We start from the raw sequence: 24806 nt of genomic DNA, 5'->3' as shown, positions 1-24806 counted from the left end.
TATATATATATATATATATATATATATATATTGTTAGTAATCTTTGATTTTTTTTTTTTTTTTTTTTTTTCTGGTTGGTGTTTCAGAGAGCGGGAGCCAGAAGAAGGTGATGGTTCAATGGTTCATGCGTGTGTCCGAAGTGCCTCCGAGCAAACTGAAGCTGCTGGGCAGAGAGCCCCACCCTCAGGAGATCTTCTACTATCAGGGCAGCTGTGAGGACGACGTCGACGCTGAGTCCATCATCAGAACTGTGACGGTAAACGGAGAGAACGTGACGTCTGAACTGTTGGACAGTATGTCTCATGTCCATGTTCTTGTCTGTTTGATAACTTCATGTCTCCTCTGGTGCGTACTGTTCATTTGCTTACCGCGCTACACAGACAGAACACAGTTTTACTTTTATACATACTGTTTATAGACGACATGAGCACTCACCGCACATAAATGTCAAATGCAACATTTTTCAACCAATCAAATAACTTTACTGATCAACACTGAGGGCAACGGCCCACCCATCTGGGTGCGGAGTCGAGGGCGGGCAGAAGAGACGGGCAGAGCGCTGTGGTCAGCTTGCAAGCTGTTGTAGCAACTTTCTGTTGAGTGAAGGCATCTTTCAGTACAACATGTAAAATTCAAGTCCGTTTCCTGTCAGTTTTTGAGAGTCTTCTGCGTTCGCTCCCCACAACCTGCACGTTAACCCGTGAAAATCAGAATGCATCGTGAGCAGTGCTGAGGTCACGTGACCGCTGAGGTTGGCCTGGCTGTAAAGGATTAAAAAAAAAAAAAGAAGAAAAGTTGGTTTTATCGAGATGAAGAAGTGTTGACCAGGAAGCAGTTGTGGATGTAGAATCACTGTTAATGCTGTTTGCCTGTCGGCTCGTCGCGGAGTGCAGATCCAGACGTCGTCCAGCCGAACTCTCACTCCTGTTAGGGTTTTCTGGGTCTGATGGTGGGCAGCTCTTGTGTACATTTTTTTTTTCTTTTGCAGATTTTGATCCATATTTTGTGATTTATTTATGTTTTTTTTTTTTTTTTTTTTTTGCTGCCTGCGATTCTGAGCAGCTTTCTTGAATCACTTTCACAATAAAAGCATTTGAAGGGCAGTGCAGACTGCACCCAGTAAAAGTTTTATTTTGAAATGCAGTACTCTGCTGAATATTAATGGGTGTGGGGGTCAAAGGGGGGAGTTCAGGTTTTCTCAAAAACATACTTGAAAGGTTTTGAATGTGTTTTGTCGTGGTGTTAAATGTTTGTTTCACACTGGCGGCTCCTTGGTGGTGTTTTCACGTCACCATTTGTCAATTCTGTTTAAATTTAAAGATTTACATGTTTGTTTTCTGGACTGTGATCAACTGACAACTTGTCAGTGTCTAATTTCATAATGCCAACATCAGCGTCTCTAAGGTGGAACTTGTTGGGGCAGATCCCCCCCCCCCCCCGAACACACAAACGGAGAGAAATTGTTATATGAAACAGTTGTGCAGCAGCTGTAAATGCAGCCACTTATTTTCATTTCAGAATGTAAAAACGGAATAGTTTTGAGTTTTATTTTCAAAATCTTTACTCATTTCCTCCCAGAATCCAGAGATGGCACCGCAGTATTTTCTCACAGTGACCCTGTGACCTGCTTGCTTCTCTGCTGTCAGGAAAATGTATTTAAATCTGACAGATGTTGTTATAACTGATTGAGAAGGGCGGAGCTTATATCAACATCTCTCTCTGTTCCTAAATTTGAAACGATGCAGAGTGAGTTCCGCCAAAATTTTGAGGAGAAAAATTGATGTGTTTATTTTTGATGAGGTTACATGTGTGTTTGTGTTCACAGCTGTAACTTCTGTTTGTCAGGATGAATTATGTCCTTCAGGCAAACTGTCATATCACAAAACTCTCAAAATCTAATTTTTTCTTACATTAATTCTGGGAGATTGAAGCTCTGCCTGCCCCCCCCCCCCCCCCCCCCAAAAAAATCATACATTTCTGACATTTCTAAATGCCTTTTTTTTTTTTTTGCTGTGTTTTTGCCTTTCAAGTAGGAAATGCACCAGAAGCCCTGAAATGCTCACATCACCCACTAAATGGCAGCAAAGGCTGCTTGACTGTGCAGCAAGATCTCAACTATTTGCTCATTTGAGAAGTTAACTTTTTGGTGAAAATAAGATGAAATCGACTGACAGGTTTGCCCGTTGCCCTAATGGGCAACTTACCGTACTCTCCAGAGTATGTCATGTTTTTTCATGTGACTTTTGAAAATATGGTACTTGCCTTCACAGTGACACCATTTTAAATTTGTGGTGATTTGTGTTTTTCCTCTTTTGCTCAAAGGTCAAACATGTGGAAGCGGCGTCTCCGTTCCCCGACTGCAAAGACGAGGACACTCTGTTCGTCAAGCTTTCATGGGACAAAAAGTCCTTTAAGGCGGTGGACGCCGCGGTGGTGGAGGGCAGCGTCGCGCCTTCTCTTGTGAAACGGTCACTCTCGCCTTCACCGCCCTGCTCCCTGCCCGCTGCCACACCAGTGTCCAGACACCACGCCCGACACGCTCTGCCTGCTCCGGACCTCGCCGTCATGCACAGAGCCTCTTCAGCGTCGTACGGTGCAGTGAACGGGGGCTCAGGTCAGTGCGGGGCTGCCGTCGAGGCTGAGTCACTGCACTCCACCTCAAAGATTTCCGCCTCCAAATGTCTGAGCAGTAAGAGGCGGAACGCCGCGAGCCGGGCGCCGAGCGTGCGCAAGAAACTGGAACTGAACAGTGAGTGTCTGAAAAATAAGTCCTGTGTTTTTACATGTTGATTGAGTACCGACTTAAAATGAAACAAAATCAGTTAACCTCTTTAAAGTCTGCATGAAATCAATTCTGATGTATTCGTGGAAAAATTTTTGAAATTCTGTTTGTTTTTTTTCATACTTCAAATCAAATCAATTTTATTTATATAGCGCCAAATCACAACAAACAGTTGCCCCAAAGCGCTTAAAGTAAAAACAATTCCCTCCCACATGACAAAAGTTCAGTCGAGAAATAAAAGAAAATGCAGACGGAACTTAATGCACAGACTTTAATCATCACTTTTACAGCAAGTTGATTTGAGAGAAATTGGAATTATTGGATAAATTATTATTTTTAAATCATAATTTAATAAATAATAACACAAAGATTAAAGTGAATATTTTTATGGGCATTGACGTATTTTTTTAAATATAAAAAAACATTCAACATGAGGTTATTTTAGGGACCTGGTCTCACGTCCTCGTGTTGCTGTTGTTTTTTCTTTTGTTTTGTTTTTTTGTTTTTTTTTAAGAAAGTGATGAAAATGTCCTGATGTTCATTGTTTTGTATCTTTGAGTAAACTTCAAGTATCATTTGAGTATCTCATTGCCGGGACGAGAGTCCTGCTCAAGATCAAGATTCATGATGTTGGCCTGCAGTGGGAACATTTTCCGTGTGTAGGATCAGTGGGAGCTGAAGATGGAACATGACAGTGAGCAAAGAATAAAGGTTGACGGTCAGAATTTGAAGGTGGATGGAGCAGACACGAGTGCAGGATGAGACAGACATCCCAAAGGTGGACAGGAAGACGGCTTTGTCATTCAGGCATTGAGAAGGTTGCAGCAGCTGGACTTGTTGGTGCTCTTTAAGAACTTTGCCCCCCCCCCCCCCCCAGTGACATCTTCACTTTTAGACCGTATGATGTGCGATTTGTCCACCAGGGGGCGAGTCTTTGTTATAAAACAAGCTCGGTGTGTTCATCAAGACATTGTTGAAGGTCTGATTGTGTCCAGGTGGCTGTTAGGTGTCCTTCCTTTGATGGTGTGAAGGTTCCTTAATCTTCTGAGGAGCGATGACGGAGCCCCCCCCCCATCATTTTCTATTGATGGCTCTTGAAGAGTCATCAGTCTTCAGCAGGTTTGAGGGGATTAAGATGATGAGGAACACTTCATACATCCATGGAGAGTCAAACCAACAACCATTTGGAGCTGAGTAGACTTGAGGAGCTCTTGAGTAGAAACAAATGATGATCTTAGTTGTTGTTTGTTTCCTGCCGGGTGATTCTGAACGTCTGCACCCTCAAGTGATGAAGTCAGTGGGACGAGGGACAAAATGTCTTAAAGACTAAAGAGTCCAGTTGTAGAGAGAATCAGAGCAGCAGTAACTTCTAGAGATCATCAAGAAGATTGACAGTAGTGGTTCCTCCACGGGAACATCTGCAGCATCACAGCAACAACAGATGTAGACCAGCAGGATGAAGTAACATGTACAGACAGATGACAAATGCAGATGTCCAGACAGGGGACATCAGGACAGTGTGATGAGAACAGAGTGTGGATATGGATGGAGTAAAGGAATACATGAGGGAAAAACATCTTCAGGAAGAACATCACTCAGTAGCAGATCCCTCTGGACACCAACAAACGTGTTCTGATCTCATCAGGTCCGGACAAGAACACGAGCCCTGAGGACATCCTGGACAAGCTGCTGGATGAGGAGCTGGAGCCAGAGTTGATGATGGCTCAGCGGATGTCCTCATCGCCACCTCAGACTTTGACTTCCTGCCAAAGTCTGAGCCCGATCAGCAGCGCCCGCAGGACCCGTGACCATCAGGACCGGATCCAGCTCGGGGACCCGTCTGTGATCCTGCACAGACTGTCCCAACCTGGGACAGAAAGTCCTCCATTGACCAGAGACGAGTCCTCCAGGTCCGTGTTGACACTCAAATACATACACTTGATGTTTAAACCTCATTGAATCACCACTTTGAATCTGGTTTCTGGTCCCAGTTGTTTTGAAACAAGTTAAAGCTAGAAATTTTTTTTTTCCATATTTTTCTAATCTGTTAGAATCGAGTTGAAGCAAAAGTGGTTTTAATTGAAAAACCCTGGTTTGAACCAGTAATAAACCAGATGAGTCCAGAGATGTTGGTTCTTCTTGCAGGGTGCAGCTGGATCATAGCCCTCAGCAGAGTCCCCTTCAGGAACCAGGTTCACACGCCTGCTCAGTTCAGACACCCAGGACGCAAAACGCAGCCCTGAAGAAACACTACGCCACTAGAGGGCAGACGTGAGTCTTTCCTGATCAGGTTCTGGTGCCTATGAACATGTAAAACCAGATCCAATCTGGGTCTGGTGTTTATACGAACATGTGGAAGCAGATCCTAATCCAGAGTTTAGGGGTGGGGCTGACAGAGCTGCAACGATTAGTTGAGTAGGGATGAATGATTAAACTAACAACAGTTTTGATAATCAGTTCATCTTTTCTTTTTTTTTTCTTTTTTTTTTCTTTTCTTAAATGTGAATATTTTCCTGCTGTCTGGCAGTAAACTAAATATGGACCAAACAACTAATCGAGAAATTAATCAGTTAAGAAAACAGGAAGTGGGTCATTGTTCGAGTCGCTGCTGACGAGTTTATTTGTTTGTTTTCATTTAATATTTGTCAACCGTGAAATTTGATGTCTTCAGTTCAAATCACTTTATTTATCCCCAAAGGGCAATTTATTTTCCTGTGGAATAAAGCAGTTTCAGAAATGTAAGGGGGTGCTGTTGTGTGCATGAACAGCTGTTTTGTTTTTTTTCCTACAGCCCCTTTCACACCGGGCTTGCATACTGTTGCATTGTGATGCGTATAGAGTCCAGTGGAAAATTGCACAGCTTTTGGCGGCGTCTCTGTGCAGGCTGTGTGTGTTTGTGTTCCTCGTCTTGGTTTCAGTTACTATCAATCCAAGTTTGTACTGATACAAGGATTTGTCGCCCTGGCGTGTAGAATTGCGAAGGCTTATTGTACAGTAGCTGTTGTGTAGACGTGCTTAAAAACGGTGTACTTTCTGCATCCAGCGCTCCACGCAGAAAAAAATTAAACGTTTAATTTTTTGCGTCGTCCTTGCGTAGCCCTCAGCACACTGCTGTGTAGGGAGCAAAAACCCGGTGTAGAGCTGCTTAAACTCAGTGTAGACGGTACACCGAAATACACAATTCTACACTGGCCCCAGTGTTGATAAGCAGAATCAGTGGCGGCGCCTGGGGGGGGCTTAAACCCACCCAATAATGAGCCAAGCTCCCCCTCAGCCCCCCCATTAATTCTGCCAATAATGTGAATAGCGACTGACATATTTGTGGATCTCAACTGCAGTTTTACGCTGAGAATGTCTCAATATTGCGTAACTGAGCAAAGTGATGAATGTGTGTGTGTTCGGTGATCCACCGATGCTGAATCACCCTTCAAATCAAATCAATTTTATTTATATAGCACCAAATCACAACAAACAGTTGCCCCAAGGCGCTTTATATTGTAAGGCAAGGCCATACAATAATTACGTAAAAACCCCAACGGTCAAAACGACCCCCTGTGAGCAAGCACTTGGCGACAGTGGGAAGGAAAAACTCCCTTTTAACAGGAAGAAACCTCCAGCAGAACCAGGCTCAGGGAGGGGCAGTCTTCTGCTGGGACTGGTTGGGGCTGAGGGAGAGACAGAAGCAGACAGACTTCACAAACAGAATGTTCAGTTTTGCAAATAAACATTTATTTGTAAAAACCCACACACAAGTTACAAATCAGAAATTTGTGTTTGTGGATCATAAAGCACATGTACAAATCAAAGGATATTTGTAAATCACCCTCTGTGCATTTGCAAGTATTAATGAGACAAATTTAACTCCATTCTCCAAAAATGTAGGTTTCCTAAATATTTATTACTAGGGATGTGAATCGTACAACTCACGATTCGATTCGATTCTGATTCTTGGGGTGATGATTCAATTCAGAATCGATTTTCGATTCAAAGTGCTCTGAGAAATAGTTATATTACTTAAAAATGTTTATGTTTAAGAAAATGCAGCTTTACAAGGTTAATCAAGTGATTCTAGATGTAAATTTACTTATCTGCTTTGCTTGTTCAGAGTTGGCTGGCAGTTTAGCAAAGCGCTGGTCAGTCATCGGCAGAGACCGCTGCTCCCCTCTTTTAGCTCCAGGTGATGACGTAGCATGTGGGCTTGCGGATTTGAAGTGTTTCCGAAGTACTTGACTTTCATTTTGCAGATTTTGCATAAGTCATGTCAAGCTCCTTCTTACACAGCAAATAATAAAATCCAAAATGCGGCCAAACATTTGCCTTCAGCAAAGACGGTGCTGGCTGAATTAGCTCTTCATCCGTCATGCTAAGCTACAGCCACTGAACTCTGCAGCTCACGAGTGTTTGAAGCACGCCAACCCCCCCCGCAGAGACGCTGTAATACGGAAGCCGTTGCCTGACAAACAGTACACGCAGCAAGTAAGCAAGATTATGTTTAAAAAATGCTTTTAAAAAATCAATTCTTGGACATTTTGGATCGATTCAGAATCGTAATAAATAAGATTCACGATTCGGACGTGAATCGATTTTTTTTTTTTTTTTTCTCCCCCCAACACCCCTATTTATTAAGGCCACTCTTAACACTTCACTTATCTTTATTTATACCTTTGTGCAAGTTTACTGAACTTGCAGTCATTCTAAGTGATGTGTGTGCATTAATACCACATACCACATTTTAGAGGAGCACAGGTGACTAAAACATTTATAAAGCAATTTACTATATATTGTTCATTTCAACGAAATTTTGTGGAGCCCCTCCAACATTTGCCCCAGCCCCCCTAACAAAAATTTCCTGGTGCCACCACTGAGCGGAATCGATAAGGAAGCGGATCGATAAGCAGAATCCATAATGGTATTGATGCCGATAAATACTTATCAGTACTCATCCCTACTCTGATGTGATCTGCTCACGTCACCACTCGCTCTGTTCACTTCTTTACTCCACTTGCCAAGCTGCACGTGGTGTTGGAGATTAGATCGTAGCACGACATTTATGCATGAAAGTTTTTTTTTTTTGAACATTTCAAAATTCTCTTTGTGCAGTAGCACGCACCGGCACCCATCCAGCGTCCTGTCTGCACCCGTTAAAGACGAGTTTACTCTCCAGCATGACACACAGGTCGTGCTAGTGCGAGTCAATGGCGTGCTCGTGTCGGAGCCTTAATCCGTAATCCAGGGCAGATTATGTTCTCGTTGTGACAAAATCGTCAGATTATTTTTACTGCGTTGCTGAATGTTTTGTTGACATGAACCCAAACAAACCAAAGTTCAGAATCAAAGGATTGAAGCGAGCTGAGCTCGTTCTTCAGACAATCAGGTGACGACGGCCTGAAGTTCAGTCCACAATCACTGAACGGGTTTTTGGTGTCAGAACGTTTTACTGGAGGGTTTGAACTCATGCTGCTAAACCGCTTTACTTCAGACTGAAGGTCGTCCAGTTCTATTAACTCGCTCCGTTTGTTCAGCTGCGGTTTGTCTGAAATCATCAGCAGCGTCTCGCTCGGACAGGAAGCTGATTCTCTGCCATTTTTACTAATAACAATAAAAAGTTCTTTCTGTTTGAACAGGTCTAAAGTGGACGACGAGGACACGCCCACACTGCCAGCCGCCGCCAGCGCCACCATGCCGCGGAGCTCCAAGAGGAAGTCTGTGCAGGCTGCGTCGTCGCGCATCAGGAAGCAGCTGTAAGGGGGGGCGTGGCCCACAGCTGCATCCCAAAGCGCCGCCGCTCAGCGCATCATAAACCGTTAACCTTCCAGAAGTTACTAATCATCATAGCAGCAATATCATGTGACCTCAGGAGTTTTTTTTTAAATGTATTTTTTGTTTTATTATTTATTTAGCTATTGTTTTGAGCATTGCATTGTGGGAGTTTTAGCGTTCACACTGTGTGATTGTTTTAGATCCACTTTATGGAAGAGTTTTACACTCAGAATGTGCAAATTCAAATTAGAAAAGCAGCGATTAGATCGAATACTTCTGAGAAACATCATTTACAAAATAATTTTTAATAATTTTTTAACAGATTCGCTACTTTATCAGTTAAAATAAAAAACAGAAGTCATGATTTAGCTGCAAACAGCCCCCCCCCCCCCCCCCCCCAAAAAAGCTTGCTTGCCTCGTTACATTTTAATGGTGTTATTTTCTGCAGCTTCTGTTCGTTCTTTTGTCTGATATAAACAAAAACATCTTTTAAAAAAAGTTTTTTTTTTAAATTATTATTAATATTATAATTAATGTTTTTGAAGTCAGACTTTTGCATAAATTATGGCAGTTTTGAATCTGGACAGTGTTTTTCTGTCTTTTGGCTTTAAACAAGATAAGTTGTTTTCCTGCGTTCTTATTTCCGAGACCTTGATTATTCCAGATTATTTTATGATCCATTATTTTTGATGACTCGCCCTGAAGCCACCAGGACACACGAGGTGTCTGCAGTGACGGAGTGACGGGACAAAATCTCCTTCAGCACAACTGAAATAAACACTTTGTTTATTATGTTTGAATGTAAAACAGGAGAAGGTGCAGATGTTAGACGGGACTTTATTTTTAATAATTTGTGAAACACTAAAAATGGTGAAATCATCAAATTTAAAAGCAGAATTTTTTTTTTTTTTTTTTTCTACAGGAGACAAAAATCTTACAGTTAATTCAAAAGAAATTAAAATAGATTCAGTGGAATTCTTCAGTGTTTTATTATCTTTTTCATCTCCTTCAGAAAACTTATGGACACCCGCCAGGACCAGGAGCTGGACTCGGATGGAGAGGATGAGTTTGTTCCGTCCCTGAAGGAGCTGCAGAGCAGCAGCGATGAAGACGACGTGCTGGAGGGCGACAAGGAGCTGATGAAGCAGCAGAGGTGCCGGTCCGACACCACGGAGCCACGCACGCCTCGATCCACTGGGAAGGTCCGCTTCTCAACCAGAACGCCATGCAGAACTCCCAGAAGGATGGTAAGACCCGGTCTAAGTGGTACCACTGAACAACACGTACAGTCCAGCCTCAGGATACGGTGGCCATCCAGGGTACCTGGATGCATGTAAACAGCCACAAAAAAATGCCTGAAGCATTTCCTGCATTTTAATGTGAATTGTTTTAGATAACTTTGTTTTTTACATATATTTTTGAAATTTACAATTTATATTCGCATTCTAAGTTATAAAAATGGTTTGTTAAACATATTTCTAGTTTTTACAGTAAAAATATATATACCAGTATATTTTCTGATTTGAATTTTCGGTTTTGGGGTGAATGCTGTTTTAATGCAGAATGTCAGAATAAAAGAAAAACTGTAAAGTCACACAGGTGAGGTTGTTCTGAAAAAAATGACACCAAACACAGAAAAGGTAAACAGTTTTTAAGGTAAATTATGAAGGTAAAAGCAAAAGTAGTCAAAATGCCAAATTATACCCAAGATTCCAGAGGGTTAAAATATAAATATATTAATAAAAAAAACAGTTTGATTTTAAGTTTTGTAATAAAATGTAAAGTTGTCTAAAATATTTATGGTTATGTGTAAAACGTAGCCTGAAATAATAATTTTTATCATCACGTTTTTGAGACATTTCAGCGTTGGCAGGCAAAGTAGATAATTTGCTTTTGCCTGTTTAACTTTAATGATTTGGGAAATTGTCAGTAATAATAATAATAATTATTATTATTCAGTATTTTCTCTTCAAATGCCAAACTGGCACATATGTAGCCAAACGAATCACTGATGGTTCCTCAAAGTGTTTCTGAGTTTTGAGCAAACGTCTCCTGTGCTGACAGATTCTGCACGCCACGCCCAACATCCCAAACAGGTCGCTGCCGGTACGACAACCCACAAATGTTCTGGAGGAGGCCCGAGCCAGGTGAGAAATGTCCAAATGATTCGCAACATTTTAGTATCAAACTTTTACACTAAACAAATGTAACTGAGGTTTGAAGTTTTACACTTTAAACCTGAACTTTATTCTAAATAACTATAAATATAACTAATAGCCAACCACCGTACATCACACTGCTGTCACATGGATTAACGGTCGCCATGTCGTGTCACTCAGCATTTGCATCAAATAGACTTTCGGCATAGTGACCGCATGTCTTTTGTCACTGTAAAACGTCACTTTCTGAAACGAACGGCAGCTGATCGCTTTTCCACTGGGGTGATGGAGGTGCCAGCCATGCTGGACAGCATTGCAAGTAATGTCGTTGGAGCCTTCTGCTGGACAAACTATGTAATGATGCCATTTTCAACAGCCAAATTGTTTTTCTGCATATTTTTTAACCCCCCCCCCCCCCAAAAAAAATTGCATACTGGCAAACATAATGCTGATACTGATTACCAATATGTTTGTGAAAGGCTGATACCGGCCGATATTATCGGCTAATTGATATATCAGTCAGACTCTGATTCTGACCCTCTAAAAAAGTGACATAAAGAATACAAACTGAATTAAATCTGTTCCTTTTTTATAGGTCACATTACGCAAAAATCTCTTAACCGTAGTTTTACAAAAATTGTTTGCCCCGGCTGTCTAGACTCCGCCCAACATGAGGAAAGTCCATCCTCCACCTTTCTAATAATGAGCTCACAGAGTCCTGGGTTCTCCCCAGACAACGGAACAACGGCGTAGCGCCATTATACTGTGACCACAGTGCTGTTATATTTTTAATCCAGCCATGCTGTTTGTGCTGAACGGACTGCTGCCTGCTTGCTCCTCCCCCACGCCGGCAGCTGAGCCGAGCAGAGTCACAGCGCCACAGCTCAGAGAGTGAAAGAACAAAAACTCTGTCAAAGTCTTCCAATAAAAACAGCTCCTTCTGCCTGCATAGCTACTGACACATTAAGGCTTTATTTTACAGATGAAAACCTTCATGTTTCCAAAGTTTGCTCAAATAAGCCGCAAAGATGGTGTGAGAGTGACAAGTTTCTCGTTCCCGTTCACTCACTCACACACACACACACACACACAGAGACAGAGACAGAGAGAGATGCTGTAACAAAAAAACAAACAGCGAAGCAATTTTAATCAGTGATCATCTTCACCACACAGTGACACAGTAAAGTGTGAAAAACTGATTCAAAAAGTTTTTCATCCAGGGTTTCATCATTAAAAGAGCAAATTTACTCCTTTACTTCTTGTAGAACTATTTTTTTTCCATTTTCTTTTTATTATTGTTGTTTATGCACCAATGACATCAGAACAAATTACTTGTTTGTGAGAACTTGTCAATAAATTTGATTCTGATTTGACAATCAAATCAGTCCAGGTTTAGCTCTTGTTCAAACAAGACAGTTAGGGGTTATATTGTTTTAAAAAGTATGCAATCCCACTCAGAAATGTTAAAAAGAAAAAACTAAACTGTCAAAATGACAGTAAAACTCTGCCTGTCTGACTGGATTAAAGATACAGTGTGTCATTTTTAAAGAAGAGAGTAAATGTTATGTCCATCAAATATTAATGTGTTTTATTTATTTTATTAACTTAGACAGAAACATGCAAAAAGAACTTTGATATTATAACGTCTTTTTTTTTTTTTTTTGGTGTATTATTCTTGCTTTCAATGCATCTAAAACCGGTCAAAATAACTCGCAATGCGCCGCCTCAGGTGATAATTGCCAACAGCTCCGCTATACTAAACATTTCTGGGGAGAACCCTGCAGTCTGATCGGAGATGTTACCTGGATGACATCATCCTTTGTGTAGTGAACGTACAAACGTGGCTGGGTGTGCAGTACTCGATGTTTTCACTCCAACATCGCGGTGTGACTCCAGCAGTGGTGCCGGTAACGCGTTACCAAGTAACGCGTTACTCTAATCTGACCACTTTTTTTAGTAACGAGTAATCTAACGCGTTAATCTTTCCAAATCAGTAATCAGATTAAAGTTACTTCTCCATGTCACTGTGCGTTACTATTATTTTTCATTGTGGGTCGATAGCAGCATTAAACTTGGTCTTTGGGCAGGAGGTCGGGGTTCGACTGAACGGCCCACTTTAAGCGAGCTGTGAGCTTTTCATCCACGGTTTTTTGCAGCTGCTCGACTCGTCGTCTCCTCTTAAAGCACGGTGATCAGCACACCTGCACTGAGCTTTACAAAGACATTTTTATACTTTTTTTCTCCTTTATTTAGAATTCTGAGCTGAGCCGCTCCGTATCTGCACGTTAAAACAGCTGATCCTCCGCGACGCGTCAACAACTAACACTATTTTCCACTCAAATGCACCTAAACTCTCTTTCTGAGGACCACATGATGTGAAAACACAATAAAACTTTCTTACCTGTAAATCTGGTCACGTTTTCTGCATAAATAAATGTTATCCATTCTTTGTGCTCAAACGCCAAAGCAGGGGCGAATCCAGATGGAATGGGGGCGTGGGGGAGGGATGTGCCCCCCTCACAACACCCCTAGATTAAAGGTCCAGTTTTGAAGCCTTTTTTTACTACAACTACTAATACTACTTAAAATAATATTAATTTTGACAAGTAAAATATTTAGAGAGAATTTAAATGTTAGAAAAATGCTAGAATGAATTTAATAGTTACATTTATAAACAATGTAGGTTCGAAATTGCAAGTTTTACTGTTACAGTGCTGTCAACAGTTAAATATGAGGTCAAGAAAGAGGTCTTTATTTTACTTTTTATAAAACAAGTATTTATTTTCATTGAAGTCAAGAAAGGGTGACTATAAAGTGAGTTTTGGCAAAACAGGTATCATTGTCATGTTGAGGTGGCAGAGGGTTGTTGTGGGCAGCTGGGAAAAGTAACTAAAAAAGTAACTAGTAATCTAACTTAGTTACTTTTACATTTGAGTAATCAGTAAAGTAACTAAGTTACTTTTTCAAGGAGTAATCAGTAATTGGATTACTTTTTCAAAGTAACTGTGGCAACACTGGACTCCAGTCAGCTACGTTTGTGTCACATGACTGCAAACACGCTCTGTAGGCGCCCTAAAATGGGAGAGGATTTCCAGGCTCTTCAGAAGCATCAGACGTGTTTTGTGAACCACTGAGATGCAAACTTGTTGAAAAGGAGCTTTAAGTAACATTATATGATTACGATAAAGTCACGTTTGGCAGAAGGTGAAACTGGAGTTTGGAGGGTTTTTGGACCTGAGGTGACTTCAGCTGATTCTGCCTGTTCTTCAGGCTCCACGTGTCCTCGGTGCCGGAGTCTTTGCCCTGCAGGGAGCAGGAGTTCCAGGACATCTACAGCTTCGTGGAGAGTAAGATCATCGATGGGACCGGAGGGTGAGTTCCTGATTCCAGGTTTTTGCTTCTTCTTGTTTTTTTGTTTTTTTTGTTTTTTTTACTTGGCACTGTGGATTACTGGTTAGCACTGATGCCTCACAGCAAGAAGGTCATGGGATCGCTTCCTGCCCTTTCTGTGTGGAGTTTGCATGTTCTCTCCGTGTCTATGGGTTTCCTCCCACAATCAAAAACCTGCTTATTTGAGGGTCTGCTCCTTTTTCTGCCCCTGAACAAGGCAGCATCTCCACACGTGGAGTTGGGCCCCGGACTGTGGCTGCACACTGCCCCTAGTGGTTGGATTGTATCTAACTGTAATTAGGACGGTTAAATACAGAGGACAGATTTCACTGTATGTATGTACAACAACAAATAAAGGCTATTATTATTATTATTATTATTAGGGATCCAATTCTAACAGGGACTGGGAACAGCGGTTGTAAAACACCGCTGTTCCCAGTCCCAGAAAAGTGGGCGTGGCTCACACAGTTCTACCTCACACTAACTAATCTTAAGCTGTTTATCTGGGATTGGGTCACGGACCATTCAACCTATCAAGATGAAAATTTTAGGGATGATACAGACCAGCACAAAGTAGGGCAACAGTAAAATTGACATTTGTATGCCTCCAGGTGGTGCTATAATGAAGAAAAATGCATTTTCTTAACTTTTTTGACCACAACTCCAAAACAATTCATCGCACAAAAACGCATACATCCACAGATTCTCTGGAGCAGCAGGGTGGCCCAAGTTCGGTCCTCAAGATCTACCTTCCTGACACTCTTAGTTGTCTCCCTGCTCCAACACACCTGAATCCAATGAAAGACTCGTTAGTGGGCTTTTAATGAGTCTTTCATTGGATTCAGGTGTGTTGGAGCAGGGAGACAACTAAGAGTGTCAGGAAGGTAGATCTCGAGGACCGAACTTGTGCACCCCTGCTCTGGAGTGTCACATATCTTCTGATACAGGCTACACCCATTTCTGTTTTTCCTCTTGGAGTGATAGCGCCATTGCTTGTGTGGTTCTGTGGGTCAGGCCCACATCCCAACATTTGAAATGCAAAGAGCTGCATGGACCTCGCGGTGGCTCGGGACGCGTTCTGTGTACGTGCCACAACCTGCATATATGTTCAGTGGACACTCACGTGTTTATGTTATTAAGATTATTAAGTCCAATAAACACGAAACATGGTCTAATGACGGAGACAAATGAACAAAAAGCAGGCTGCCAAATTTCATAGTAGTCGGTCACAAATTGGTGCTACAAGTAATTGGCTAGAATTACCAGTAATTCTATAATTTTCAGTATGAGTAGCTTTAAATCACACAGACTGAGCACTGCAGATGCAATATTTGCTCTGAGAGTATTGAAGTGTCGAGAAGGCCCAAAGGCGCTGCATTGTTTGTTTGTGGAAAGCTTTTGTCAAAAGAAAAGGTGTGTATGGGATTGTATGAGGACGTCTGGAGTGGCAGAGAAGTATGTGAGGGAGGTGCAGGATTGTGTCCCAAGTACAGATTGTGCTTGGGACTCCAACGAGGGTGGTCGCATCTCCTCCACTCTCCCTTAGCGTGTTTTGTCTGTGAGGCTGCCAGCCCTGCTCCTCTGGAAAACGGCAAAATGGATCTGATCTAGTGGTCTCTGAACGCAATTGATATTATTTTTTTCCACAAGACACTCGGGAGCGGAGGACCCGACCTGTCCTGCCGGGACACGTGGCCGGTTACGTGATGGACAGCTGGAGGTGGCAAGTCATGTGCCTGTACATGTTGTCTGTGGAGGACGTTGAAGATGTTTACTTATTTGGAGCTGTGGTGACTGGGTTTCTGCTGTGTGGAGCGGCCACAGCACTGGTCTACCGGAAAATTAAGAAGGTGGAGGCGGCATTAATCGGCCCGACCAGGCTGCCCCACATGATTGATTCGATTGGAAGGGCAGTGTCAGCTCAGTCGGCGGGTGTCAACCGCATGTTAGAATCCATCTTGGGGAGAATGGCTGCACTGGAAAACCACTTTGATCGTCTGTAAGACCACGTCTCTCCTCTATTCATATGTATTGGGAGCCACTCTGAAGTTTCAGACTGTGGAATCTGCCAGGGGTCTGTTAATCTGGATATCTATTTCGTTTCCAAACAACAGCTGTCCTTCAAGGCCGCTGGGATAAAATCCTCCCCCCGAGGAACACTCCTGATAGCCTCGCTCCTCGTCTCCCCCCCCCCCTTCCTCCCTCCCTTCCCAGTCCTGAGATGTTGACTGTGGGACCTTGAGACTCTGGTGGACTGATTCAGGACTGGGATCCCCCCCAGGATGGACAGATAAGGCCTGTCGATAGCGCCTCACGTGCCTTCCGGGCTGTCTGTCTGGACACTGGGCCACTCTCTGCCCCTCCCTCCCTGCGGCAGGCCTCGTCCTCTCTCAAGCTGGTCTTGGTGGTGCGACTTACAGTTGCAGCGGCCTTCACCCACTTTACCTCAATTCGGATGACGGACTGCTTCAAGTTTAGTGCACATAAACAATGTCAAATGTATATGTGTTGTCTTTAATTTTGATGTGTGTCATTATTACGGTAAACAAGTAGTAATTGTGGATTAATTGCTGTATCTTGTCTGAGGTAATTGGAGTGTAAACATAATTGCCCTTTTTTGGGATCAAAGTTGTCTTAAGTCATGTGTAAGGACAGTCTGGTTCCTTGTTATAATCACTTCCTGAGGAAGTTTTTTCTTTTTCTTTTTTTCTGAACATTATTCCCCATGTGTTTACTGAGGGGGTGTGTCAGGTTAAACCTTACTGTGATCGTCATATTTAAAAAATATTCAGGCTGGTCACCTCTGACCTTTATGTTGCCATAAAGACAGTATTTCTATCAGTGTTGCTGCTATTTAGTCGAACACCTGGCTGAACAGATATGAGGGTAAACTTGATTTTGAATGTTGATAAATCTGTTAGAGCACAGTTACCTGGACGTACACTTCACACACGTGATGGAACAAAGGCTGTGATTCAGTGGACGTATTGGAAAAGTAACTTCTTAGTTAAATTTAGTCCTCTTGATGGCAACATTGGCATGACAGCGCCATCGCCCATGTGGCTCAGTGGGTCAGGCCCACATCTTACAGCTGCATCGTTACAAGTCACATGGTCCTCGCCGGGGCTTGGGAGGCGTTCTGCGTACAGGGCTTGGACCCCGTGTGAACCTGCTGGCAGGTCTAGTTATTATAATCAGTGCTGGCCCTATCCAATTTTGGCGCCCTAGGCAAGGTTTTTAATGCCCACCCACCACACACACACACACAGTAAATTACACATGTACACACGCACAGTAAATTACACATGTACATACACGCGCGCACAGTAAATTACACATTTGCACGCGCACAAGAAACTTAAATGTTTTTTTAAAGAATATAATGTCGAACAAGTCAGTAACTGTTTAGAACATGTAGAACAAATTAGAAACCTCAAAACCATCTCCTCACCTGCTGCGGCTCGACTCTCCTTGTTTTTCTTGCAGCAGACTCATCTATGACATCATCATCACGTGAGAGTTGTTTTGAGACCACATGGTTTATGGGTAAATACCTGAAAACAGCATCTGAAAAGACGAGTAATAATGTGACACCATCAGGTGACTATTCTCCAGTACAGTTCTGTGAAAACCATCCATGCATTTATCTCTTCTAGATTAGACTACTGCAATGTTCTATTTTCTGGTTTACCGCAGTCCAGCATTAGGGGTCTCAGTTGGTTCAAACTGCTGCAGCCAGACTTTTGACACGAAGCAGAAAGTTATACCACATTACACCCATTTTGGCGTCTCTTCACTGGCTTCCTGTCCCTGTGAGATCAGATTTTAAGGTTCTGCTACTAACCTATAAAATTATTCATGGACTGGCACCTCCCTACCTAGCTGACCTAATTAAACCTTACGTACCGGCCCGGGCTTTACGTTCTCAGGGTGCAGGACTACTTTGTGTCCCTAGGGTGAATAAGAAGTCTGTGGGTCACAGAGCTTTCTCTTATCATGCCCCTGTTCTGTGGAATGATCTCCCTGCATCAAAAAACAATCAGATTCTGTGGAGACTTTCAAGTCCAGACTTAAGACGCACTTATTTTCCCTTTCATATGGCAGCATACTGGTACAGTTTTGTTTTACGCTTCTTACTCTTTTAATTCCTGTTATTAGTAAATGGAGCGGGCCGCTGCCTCAACTTTACCTAAATTCTGGGTCTTTTAGTGAAGTTTAGGGCTAGTGGCCGGCGATCACCTTAGTATTTCTCTGTTTTTCTTGTTGGTTAATGCTGACAAATTATACAGTATTTTTTGTCTTTCTGATGCCTGATTCTGTTTTTTCTCTGTTTGAGGTACAGCTCCATCCAGAGATGGGAGTTGTATTTGTGCTGGAGACCCTCCTGTCCTGTGCACCAACAGCATTTCCTGTATATTCGTTTTGTGAATTGTTTCAGTGAATTGTTCTGTAATTTCTGTCTGTATCATGGCCCAAGCAGAGGGTCACCCCTTTGAGTCTGGTCTGCATGAGGTTTCTTCCTCAGAGGGACTTTTTCCTTACCACTGTTGCTTTGGGGGTTAGTAAGGTTAGACCTTACCTGTGTGAAGAGCTTTGAGGCAACTCTGTTGTGATTTAGCGCTATATAAATTAAAATAAATTGAAAATTGGAAATTGATTTTTTTTTAAGACATCAAAAAACAAAAGAAAAATTCAGTTTTTTTATATTGATTTGATCAGGTCTGAGTTTTGCAGACTGTCCTCCTTCTTGGTTCCACTCTGACCTGGTACCACCTCGTTGTGATCTGTGGTTTTAGCTGCATGTACATCTCCGGCGTTCCCGGCACGGGGAAGACGGCCACGGTCCACGAGGTGATGCGCTGCCTGCAGCATGCCGCCGACGCCGATGAGATTCCTCCGTTCAGCTTCATTGAGATAAACGGCATGAAGATGACGGATCCTCATCAGGCCTACGTCCAGATTCTGCAGGTGAGACCAGATAGAGACCAGAACCTCCCAACCCGCTTCCTCGCACTGCGTCCGTGCTGCAGTTAGACGTTTTAGAAATTCAGTGTTTGGGGCAAGAAAAGTAACAAACGAAATGATAACAAAACTGGATATTTTCAAGTCCTGCTGAAATTGCTTTGGTCCTGTAGGAGGCAGCAGTGAGTCCAAGTTTGTTGATAACTTTGTCACTTCAGTGTTTTTGCTAAGCTAGCGGTCGCCACCTGTCCTGCACTTGGTATTGGACTTGCGGTGGTGAAACTGGTCTTTGCGTTGATGGTGATCCGTATTCCCCCTGACAGTATTTTTATTTGTTTGTAGAAGCTGACGGGTCAGAAGGCCACGGCTGATCACGCAGCGGCTCTGCTAGACAAACGGTTCAGTAACGCGGCGCCCAGGAAGGAAACGACTGTGCTGCTGGTGGACGAGGTCAGACCAAAAAAAAGTCTCTTTCACATTAATGTTTGGGGAGGGGCTTAATCTCACTTTGAGAACATTTAAATAAAATATTTAAGCAGTAAATATTTCCCCCCAAATATTTGTCTTTTAAACGTTATGATGTCATCATCAGTGTCGTATAAACACTTTGTGACTGTGTTTGAATATGTGAGTCATGTGACCTGTTTGTGTGTTGGGTTTGGCTCCAGCTGGACCTCTTGTGGACCAGGAAGCAGAATGTGATGTACAGCCTGTTTGACTGGCCGACGCGGCGCCACGCCCGCCTGGTGGTGCTGACCATCGCTAACACCATGGACCTGCCGGAGAGGATCATGATCAACCGAGTTGCCAGCAGACTGGTGAGGAAAACTCTACGCTGGTGCGTTTAACACCCGTTTGACACCTAAACATGGACAGAGAGCGGGCGCGCACGGCGTGGACTGTTGGCTTTCAGGGAAGTTACCTTACCACCAGCGCTTGTCAGCTTGGTGGTTCTCCTCACCAGTCACTTTTGTGGACACTTACTGAGTTTTGAGGACAGATGTGGTCTCTGTCTGTCTGTGTCCAGGGTTTGACCCGGATGTCTTTCCAGCCATACAGCTTCAAGCAGCTGCAGCAGATCATCACATCCAGACTGAACAAGGTGAAAGCGTTCGAGGGCGATGCGCTGCAGCTCGTGTCCAGGAAGGTACACGACCTGCACTTCTTCCTGTCCCCTGGCGGCGTGTTGCTGTGGACTCGTTCACACGGCGCTGATTCTCTGCTCACAGGTGGCTGCTTTGTCAGGCGACGCGCGCCGCTGTTTGGACATCTGTCGCCGAGCAACAGAGATCTGTGAACACGCTGGCAGCGGGTTGGTGTCAGTGAGTCATGTGATGGAGGCGCTGAACGAGATGTTTTCCTCAGCCTACATCGTCGCCATAAAGTGAGGTTTTAACGTGATCGCCGCCCCGTTTGTGTCGCCTCGGTGTTCAGGTGGTAACTCGGTCGCATCCGTTTTCAGGTGTGCATCTGTTCAGGAGCAGCTCTTCCTTCGGGCCGTGATCGCAGAGTTCCGCCGGCTCGGACTGGAGGAGGCCACGTTCCAGCAGGTAAACGCCGTCACATCCTTAAAAAAAAAAAAAAAAAGAAATTTAAAAACACTGATAGCAGGTATTTAAAAAAACAAAAACAAAAAAAAAAAACAAAAGCAAACCTGCTGAAGCAGCTTTTAAAACTCAAAGCATCCTCCACCTGCTCTTTATGATGTCATAATCAAATCAAAGAACATAAACATTTCCACAAAATTTCATGACTTTGAGTTTTACTTTTCAGACGTGGAAATAAATCTGGGCGTCCTTCAGAATGAGACACTGTCCTAAAACTGAGTGTACACGTTGCGTTTGTCCCGCCAGGTGTTCGTCCAGCACCAAGCCCTGTGCCGGGTCGAAGGTCTGCAGCCGGTCTCCGTGTCCGAGGGTCTGACCCTGTGCCAGCGTCTGGGCTCCTGTCGCTTACTGCTGCTGGAGCCGAGCCGCCTGGGCGTCCTGCAGCGCGTCCGGCTCAACGTCAGCCAGGACGACGTCCTGTACGCCCTGAAGGCTGACTGAGCCCGACCCGGACCGCCGCCGCGCTGCTCGACCCCAAGCCAGAACCCCGAGACAGATTTTACTTCACTTTGCAAAACGTGAATTCCTGAAATGAAGCAATTCAGTTCGAATGTCAAAACTGTTTGAACTTTTTTCCTCCTTGTGAGAATTAATTTTCTTTTCTTTGTACTTTTTTAATGTCTGTTTGATGTAAAATGTGACTTTTAATCTTTTAGTATATTTATAGTTTTATGTTTCAGAACTTGAAATGACTTATATCATTAGCTTTGTGTTGCCATGGCAACACAAAACATTGTTTTTGAAATATTTTATAATATAAATTGACTCCAACATGCTTTATAGTCACATTACTTTTTGGGCCTCAAAACATTTTTCTTTCACCTTGTTTATTTTTGTTTATTATGTTGTTTTCATCGTTGTCATGGTGATGCCATTGTAAAAGTTCTGAAGTGGTTTTTATTATTATGGTTCAGTGCAGTACCAGAAATCCAACTTTATGGAAATAAAAGTGACCTTCACACACAAGTTACTGGTTTATTCTCTGGGTTCGAATCCCTTTGGGATCTTTTTTTTTTTCATCCACACGTCTCAAATTTATCAGCAGGAAACTTTTTGAATAATCTGCTCTGACAACTGTTTATTTTTTATATGGTGTCGGATCATAACATGAGTGAGATAGAGACCCGGGGTCATAGCCCGTGCTGGAGGTCGCCCGTCTGCCGTTACTTTTTGTAATATTTCTGACCTCTGTGATTAAGTCAACCCTTTTATTTTCTCAACTAAAGGAGCGTATGAAAAACTTCCTCCTGATGGGATCATTAACCATGAGGAGGAGATCAAAGTGAGTCAGGGATTGGACTGATGCCAGGTCAGTGACCCTGAGCAGATTTCACAAAGCTCAACCTAAACCGGATCAACTTCTGACCAGGATCAGGACAGCCAGCAAACCCTGTCCCCAGAATCAAAGGTTCAAGTACAGCCTGAGTCCCATCCAGGAGTTACCATCTGGGATGTTCTACCACCAAAGTTCTAAAACCTTCCTACCCATCCCTGTGAATTTTGGTGCCAGATTTGACACTGGTTGGAATAAAGGGGGGGATATAGTGGTCAGCATGTCCACTCGTGTTAGTGTGATATCTCAAGAACCAGTTGACCATTTCCATTCATATTTAGCATAAGGGTGGACTTTGGTGATCCCGGACACTTTGATTTGTTGGGGGTGGGGGGCGTGTCCTCTCTTGATGACTCTTGTTGAGATACCCAGGAAGTCACGCCAGCTGAACCTCACACACGGCAAAAAAAAAAAAAAAATCTCAGGAGTTCGCACAGCTGCAGGATCCCAGAGGGGCGATGTCCAGATCCTCAGCAGGACTAGAGACTCGTGGTTCCGAACTCACCAGAAGAAAACTCGCAGTCACAAAATTACAGAACTGCCACCATCCAAACACTGATGGACCTAAGTAGAACATGAACAGACCACAAATTAAACTAGGTGACACAGTATGTAATGTTTTTTTGAGTATTTAAGACTAAAATTAAACACTTTAACAGGTATCCTTTCCTGGTACGCAGTTATGGAAGAGATAAATATTCAGATTTTGAACTGTGCGCCACTAAAAACCAGGAACTTCCGGGCGAGTCCCGACATCAGAGAAGGAGAAAGTGACATCAGCGCCAGAACCATTATTTTAATAGCCCATTAATTTACAGATTATAAATTAATAGATTTATTTTTTACAGGCTACTGCCAGCCCTGTTTCCACTGAGTGGTTCGGGTTGGAGCTTCATCATGTTTTCAGTGTCAGAACAGTTAATTCTCGCCGGCAGAATCCTTTTGATTGGCAGATGGAACATTTATTAATGAACACACATGCACGGTGTCTGCGGCTTCTCCACTTGACACGGAGGCAAAACTGAGTATTTACACATTTTATTGTTTTGTGGATCATGGCATAAATTCGGCAAGTGCAGACTGAGACGTTATAAGCAGATGAGGGACTGCGAGTCTTTCAACTTGATGTGAAAAGTGGCTCGCGGTGAAACGAGGAGAATTCGTCCACCGCAGACTCGATCAATCAGCCGCAGATGCCTGTAGTAGACCGCACCGGTCCTGCATCAGTACAGCAGAGACTCGGCCCATCATTGACTTTTCTTCAGCCAGGACAACAAATTAAATTATTTTCAGATGTTTTCATCAGACTGAAGATGATCTCACTGAAATGGACAGGTAAGACTATATTATTTACTCCTTGTGTGGTTTTAATATTTAATAACAACATGTTACCCTGCTGACGTACAGAACACTATTCAAGAAGGAAATAATATTTTAACTATAGCTGATATTTTCAGTCCCTCGTGATATTTTTCAGATTTGAAATGCACTAGTGTTTCAGGAAAAAATAAATTAAAAATCCACACCACCACTTTTTCTCCTGATGTCACAGATAGAAAAAGAAAAAAAAAAATCAGTTATGACCAAAGAGCTGACAAAAAAAGTTTATCATCTCTGACTGCATTATTTATGTATTTTATAATCACCATTCTGTGTTCTGAACTTTGCCGATATCACTGTTGTCAGACTGAAGGTTTTCCTTCAAGGTTTCTTCTCCCTTATTGTGGTCTAAATAAGGTTCAAACCCATCAGTGTGTGTCCTCCACATTTTCTTTAGAAACACCTTCAGACTGGACTTTAAAACAACAAAAAAAGTTCCACATTAGAAAGAAAAAAAAAATAAAAATCTGAAAACCCTCTGCCGTGTTTACAATTGATTTGGGTTTGAATCAGCAGGTTCCGTTCTGGTGATGATGTATCAACCATATGGGCTGAAATTTCAGACAGCTGCTGTTTAAACTTCACCCGCACTTATCGACTTTTATTGTTCAGGATTTTTAAAAATATTAACATTTCATCATTTTTAGTGATTATTTGTGCACATTTTTTGCTGTCACCTACACTTTAACACCATGTTTTTCAAATATATCTGTAAAAAAGAGCATTGAAATAAATTTTTAAATCTGAAAACATGAGTTTAAAATGTTTTTTTAAACATGCCGATTCAGCACTAAGACAAATATGTGGAAGATATTTTTTTATTACACTCAAAATATAGAAATTAAAATATGAAGCAGGACACAAGATGATCTACTTACAAGCATGACAAAAAACTCCAACAATAAAAGCATTAAAAACAGTTTGATGAATGCAAACACCAGAAAAACCAGCAAATAAAATCTACAGTCGTCTTAAACATTTGGTCCAATATACAGAAAACTGCAACTTAATTAGCTGATAATTGATCAAATTAAAGAATTAAATTTGGTGGTTTGTTTATTTTTAAAAATAAGTAATATTTTGTAACTTTGGCAGTTGTGTGAAAAATATAAGATGTTATAAAGGTTAGAGGTCACCACAGAAATGAGGAATTATCAATAAAAGGATTGCAACGATAAAAAAGGACAAAAATTCAAACAAAGTTACAGTTCATGATGGAATGATTTTTTCCCATTAAAAAATTGGTTCCACGCTCGATATTAAAAATGATTAAATTCTGATTTTCATGTTGTACAAAACAAATTGTCAGTTTATATTAAAAACTAATTTTATACCTAAAGTCTAAAAATGAATCTGCTGTCAAACTAAAAAAAAAAAAAAAAAAAAAAAAAAAAAAAAAAGTAAATTCAAACCATTACAGAGCAAATTTACAA

General features: G+C 42.3%; 1 protein-coding gene across 1 annotated transcript in view; it reads left to right on the top strand.

Moving 5' to 3' along the window:
- The window catches only part of orc1 (origin recognition complex, subunit 1), a 30434-nt gene extending 8903 nt beyond the window's left edge, over positions 1-21531 (top strand). Inside the window, exons 3-17 of the mRNA XM_034180775.1 lie at positions 87-256; positions 2323-2749; positions 4428-4692; positions 4928-5053; positions 8407-8523; positions 9555-9825; positions 10607-10689; positions 13972-14073; positions 18888-19059; positions 19396-19503; positions 19722-19871; positions 20081-20200; positions 20283-20437; positions 20516-20603; positions 20907-21531. Coding sequence (XP_034036666.1) covers positions 87-256; positions 2323-2749; positions 4428-4692; positions 4928-5053; positions 8407-8523; positions 9555-9825; positions 10607-10689; positions 13972-14073; positions 18888-19059; positions 19396-19503; positions 19722-19871; positions 20081-20200; positions 20283-20437; positions 20516-20603; positions 20907-21101 — 2549 coding nt within the window. The 3' untranslated portion in view covers positions 21102-21531. The remainder of the gene's footprint in view (positions 1-86; positions 257-2322; positions 2750-4427; positions 4693-4927; positions 5054-8406; positions 8524-9554; positions 9826-10606; positions 10690-13971; positions 14074-18887; positions 19060-19395; positions 19504-19721; positions 19872-20080; positions 20201-20282; positions 20438-20515; positions 20604-20906) is intronic.
- The last annotated feature ends 3275 nt before the right edge of the window (positions 21532-24806 follow it).

Source organism: Thalassophryne amazonica, chromosome 10, assembly GCF_902500255.1.
Source record: "Thalassophryne amazonica chromosome 10, fThaAma1.1, whole genome shotgun sequence".
NCBI lineage: Eukaryota > Metazoa > Chordata > Actinopteri > Batrachoidiformes > Batrachoididae > Thalassophryne > Thalassophryne amazonica.
This window is presented reverse-complemented; position numbering and strand designations above follow the sequence as displayed.